General features: G+C 54.1%; 1 protein-coding gene across 1 annotated transcript; it reads left to right on the top strand.

Moving 5' to 3' along the window:
- Positions 1 to 2,841: 2,841 nt before the first annotated feature.
- LOC307055870 (pulmonary surfactant-associated protein A-like) lies at positions 2,842 to 5,099 on the top strand (the record flags this gene model as incomplete). Its single annotated transcript, XM_079708154.1, is given in 5 exon segments — positions 2,842 to 2,964; positions 2,968 to 3,028; positions 3,288 to 3,407; positions 4,172 to 4,249; positions 4,723 to 5,099. Coding segments are annotated over 5 exon segments (744 nt in total). The 5' UTR covers positions 2,842 to 2,856.
- Between the last annotated feature and the right edge of the window lie 221 nt (positions 5,100 to 5,320).

The raw sequence follows: 5,320 nt of genomic DNA, 5'->3' as shown, positions 1-5,320 counted from the left end.
AAGTTAAACAGGTGACTTCAAAGATTAAATAAAATACCCCATGATATTCTTTCATGTTTTTAAATAAAAATAAGATCTGAACCAGTGTTAATTTCTTGATTTTGATGGTTATATTGGAAAACATCTTCATATGAAATATAAACTAATATACTAGGGTGATGGAGTATCATGTTTGCAACCTACTCTCATAGGTTCAGAAAAAAAATTTGTAGTGCACCTGCATCTTTCCTGTAGGTTTATTATTTATTTATTATTATTATTATTTCAAAATAATAATTTTTAAAAAACCCCAGAAAGCCATGGCTCAGGAAGTTATATAACCTGACTTTGGCCACAGGGAAAACAAGTGTCAGCTCCAAAGTGCAACTCAGGTGTGTCTGACTCCTTAGTCCACACCTTTCCCCACCAGCCATGGCCCGGACCTCCAGGCTGCCTCCTCCCAGACCCTTTAAAATCTGGCCAAGAAGACCCCTGCTCCCATTCCTTCACCTGCAGAACCGCATTCCCTTCAAGCCGAGTTGTGGTCCTTAAGCTAGAGCTGCTCCCTAGTTGCCCCAAACCTGCGCTGGCCCTGGCTCCCCATCCTGTGCCCCACAGAGTCGCAGGGTACATGACAGGCAGCAGCAGGGCAGCTGAAGGCACTCAGGGCTCCAGAGAGGCTCTGACGGGCTCCCTGTTCCTGGGAAAGGGATTCCATTAGCTGAGCTCCCACTCTCCCTGAGGATCTCAGGATTCTTCAGGCCACTCACAGGTAAGCATGGCAATTTCTTCCTGTCTCTGTTCCCCATCGTTACCATCCCTACGTTAGAGATTCCCTCCTCATCAAGTGGCTTGAAGAGGGAATCTTATCAATTAAGGCTTCACGTGTCATTCCACTACTTAAAGAAATCACCACTGCAGGTCATCAGACATCACCAAGGCCAAGACAGAAACTGCTGCCCTCCTGTGACCGTCCAGCCCCGCCCTGCTTCCCCACCTCTGAGCCTGCCTTGGCGGGAGGAATGGAGAACCCACCAAGGGTTCACCTGTACCTGTGAACCATGGTCCATCAACTCAGCTGCAGGCCCCAGAAGCAAGAGCTGGGGGCTCAGTGGTGAGCCACGCCCCATGACAGACGGTTTGTTCCAGCTCAACCTGACCACCCTTTGGCTTCAGACATGACCTCTGTACACTCTGGAGCCCTATGGACACTTCCAAGAGCCAAAGAGGCTCTGGAGCTGGAATGGCCCCAGGAGACAGCCCTGTATGTCACTGATCTGCCTCTTTGCTCCCCTGGGAAAAGAGTCCAGCCCTGGTATGTTCTCTCCAGCTGGTGGGCTTTTGGGGGATCGTGATTCTGGGGCTGCGAATGTACCACTAGCCAGGACCGGGAGGCCAAGGCCCAGGAGGGAGAGGACTCCCTTTGCCACGTGCCTCCATCGGTTCCCGTGTAAGTGCTCTTGTCCTTCACTGCTTTTGGGAAACTGGATGGAGGGAGAGTGGGTGGGCGCCGGTGCATGGGAATTTTCCCTTCTTACCGATCTGGAGTTTCTCTTTAGCGGGTTTCCTAAGTGGCCCTCCAGCCTGAGTGCCCTGTGGGGAAATGTACTGGGTAAACAAGATGGCAGCTTCCTGCCTGGCTGTCCTGGAGTCGAGGCCCTTGTGGCAGGCCCCTCTCTGGGGTGGAGAGGAAGCCTGGTAGCCTACATCAGTATAAATGTTGCTGTCCACCTCGCCACCCTGATCTGGAGGCAGAGAGCCACACAGGCTCTGTTCGTGTGGGTGAGTTTAGCCCCATCCCCTGGGTCTTCCCCAGGGTTGCAGCAGCATGAAGCAGCCCAGCAGCCACAGGCTTCACTATGGGTCAGGCAGGGAAGGAGGGGCCCTCCCTGGGTACCACTGGGACTTGTTCCACAGAACCCTAACTATGGGTGCAGGAAGATGGGCTTGCAAATATCCTCATACTTCACTGTGCTCCTGTGCCGGGCCCATTGGCCCCAGGGATTCAGCAGGGCCTGCAGGGTGGAGGCAGGGGGAGAAACAGCCTGCCAAAGAGTAAGCCTCCCGGGCTTCGCTGGTGGTGCAGTGGTTGAGAGTCCGCCTGCCGATGCAGGGGACACGGGTTCGTGCCCCGGTCCGGGAAGATCCCACATGCCGCGGAGCGGCTGGGCCCGTGAGCCATGGCTGCTGAGCCTGCGCGTCTGGAGCCTGTGCTCCGCAACGGGAGAGGCCACAGCAGTGAGAGGCCCGCGTACCGAAAAAAAAAAAAAAAAAAAAGAGTAAGCCTCCCGAGAAAGCAGGGAGGAGGGGATTCCCTATCATTGACCACCGTGGGGTGGCCAAGATGTGGGCCCTGGTCATCTCTGCTCATCCTCAGGATCATGATCCCTTAGAACTCAAAAGGAGGGTAGCTGAGAGGATGAGGGACAGATGGAGCGAGTGAATGTTGACCACATCCTTCCTCCCAACAGCCTGGGAGGGACAGGCCAGGATTGCCTCCAGGACAGAAGTTTCAGCTGAAGCCAAGAGAGGTGAAGTGAGCTCCCCACGGTCACACAGCGAGGAACAAACAGAGACTCCATTAGAACCCAGGTCCTCTGACTCTCCAGAGCTCTTTACAACTCCTCACCTGCCCAGGTACCACTCCACCTCCAGCCAGAGGGATGGGGCATGAGGCCGTGTTAGATACCAGATGATGCTGGGAGTTTCCAAGGATCGTCTGGGTCTTTCCAGAGCTCCTGTCTGTTCCTGCCCTGGCCCTCAGGCTCCATCACATGCCTGAATCTTGACAAAGCACAGCAAGGGGAGACCTTGGCAAATGCTTCAGGTGGGCCACAGCCCTTCCCTTCTACAGAAGGAGCCGCTGGAGCAGACGCCATGCTGCTGTGCTCTTTGACCCTCACCCTCATCTGGCTGGTGGTTTCTGGCCTTGAGTGTGACATGAAGGAAGTTTGTCCTGGAAGTCCTGGCATCCCTGGTACTCCTTGATCCCATGGCCTGCCAGGAAGAGACGGGAGAGATGGCGTCAAAGGAGACCCTGGACCTGCAGGTACTGAGTGGGAGCTGAGGGACAGTGACCTGTTTTCAGGACAGTGACCTGTCCAGGGTCCGGGCTGGGTTCAAGGGCCAGCTGGATGGTGGGAGTTTCCCGGGACTCTTAGACTGGAGCAGCCCTGGAGGGTCTACACTCAAGGTGCCCGTGGAGTGACAGGTGAGTCAGCCTGGCTGATAATGGAGGTCCAGTCCCATCAGCCCCAACCCACTGTGGGTGATAGATAGCATACATCCTTGTCCCCCTGTCTCTGCAGGCCCCATGGGCCCCCCTGGAGGAATGCCAGGCCCCCCTGGGCGTGATGGGATGACTGGAGCCCCTGGCCTCACTGGAGAACGTGGAGAAAAGGGCGAGCCTGGTGAGAGGGGCCCTCCAGGTGAGCAGGATATGGCCAGTGGACAGAAGCAACTGGACACCGTGCCCATGTGGTCAGTTACATGAGGGATGATGGGGATCAGACGAAACCACGGAAGTCCCCAAAGGGTATATTTTTCAACCTAGATAAGAGAATATGACGTTGAGAAATCAGAGGGGTCTGGGTCGTGGGTCACAGCGCAGGAACTGGTGGGTATTGGAAGTGTTCCACGCATCACAACAGCTGATGGGGAGACACAGGGCGTCAGGTGTGGGAAATGGGACAGCACTGCGAGGAGGGGAGGCACTTCCTAGTGCTGAGGCACAGGGGCATTCTGAGGGTGCAGGGGGTTATGTGGACCAAGGACCAGACAGATGATATCACTGGCAACCCCGCATGTCCAGGGGAACTCTGGAGCTCTGAGCAGTAATCAAGGTCCATCACGAGAGTCAGAGAGAACCAGATTTGCTCTTAATGGAGGGTGGGGAAGGGGGCCTTGCCCAGAAACTAGAAAACCCCACAGAAGTGGACAGAGTCATGAAAGGATATGGCAGGAAAGAAGAGCAGAGAGGGGGCTGAGCAAGTGCAAGGCTGCATTAAAGGACAAGTGTGTAGGGAGTAGGAAACACATTCCAACCTCGTGGACCCTTATGACCTGGGACCTGGACAGTGGCTCTAGACAAGTGAAGGGCAGAATGCCAGGCTTGCAGCTGGCCTTGCACCTGCTTGGCATAAGTGGGTGTTTTTGTTGGCCTGCCCTCTTCTTGCTGGGGATCTCTCTACAGGGCTTCCAGCTTATCTAGACGAGGAGTTCCAGAGCACACTCCATGAGATCAGGCATCAAATCCTGCAGTCGATGAGCGGTAAGGGGATCCCTTGGGGCCCTATAGGGTAGGGGGTTCCCATAAGTTCTCCTCATCCTCAGCATCAGGCTCCAGAATCTAGAGACTTGACAAACAAGTGTGGACATGGAGGTCCTTTTTCAGATGTTCTTGAACGGCTCAGAGGAGACCGAAGTGGATATGGATTATCTCCCTATATCCTGGGGAAGCAGTGTTCCTGGCTATACTGCTTTCTATTGAATCCCAGGAAATTGCACAGTTTCATGCACATAATAGACAGTCAATAAGTATTGTTAAATGGGTGAATGGATAATTAAATGATGGGAGCATGGAGGGGAATCCAGAAAGAGTAGGATTGGAAGAGGGAGGGAAGAAGGAGAGAGAGGAAGAGGTGAAGAGATTGAAAAGCACATAAAGGCAGAGAGCATAAAGGGAAGGAAAAGGATTTGGAAACAAAGAGGCCTGTGGCCTGACCCGGATTCCTCTGCTGTCAGTCCTCAGTCTGCAGGGGTCCATGCTGGCAGTGGGAGAGAAGGTTTTCTCCACCAATGGGCAGTCGGTCAATTTTGATGCCATTAGAGAGACGTGTGCCAGAGTAGGTGGACACATTGCTGCCCCAAGTAGTCCAGAGGAGAATGAGGCCATTGCAAGCATCGTGAGGAAGCACAATACTTATGCTTACCTGGGCCTGGCTGAGGGTCCCACTGCTGGAGACTTCTACTACCTGGATGGAACCCCTGTGAATTACACCAACTGGTACCCAGGGGAGCCCAGAGGTCGGGGCAAAGAGCAGTGTGTGGAGATGTACACAGATGGCCAGTGGAATGACAAGAACTGCCTGAAGTACCGACTGGCCATCTGTGAGTTTTGAGCAGGCACCAAGGCCACAGGATGGAGAGGGTCCTGCCTTGCCTTTCAGCCCACGTCCTGAGGAATCCACCTGGTCTATGAGGTGCTGTAACACCTTTGTGGCTATAAGAGTTGGAGGTATCTTAGCCACTGCACTCCCAGGGGGGCCCTGACTCCTCCCCCTTGATTACTAATCAGTCTGACTCACCCTGGAGCCCCTTCTCAGCTTTGCACTCTAGATAG

This window comes from Hyperoodon ampullatus (genome assembly GCF_949752795.1).
Source record: "Hyperoodon ampullatus genome assembly, chromosome: 1".
Taxonomy (NCBI): domain Eukaryota; kingdom Metazoa; phylum Chordata; class Mammalia; order Artiodactyla; family Ziphiidae; genus Hyperoodon; species Hyperoodon ampullatus.
The sequence above is the reverse complement of the archived record's forward strand: the minus strand, read 5'-3'. Positions and strand labels throughout refer to the sequence as shown.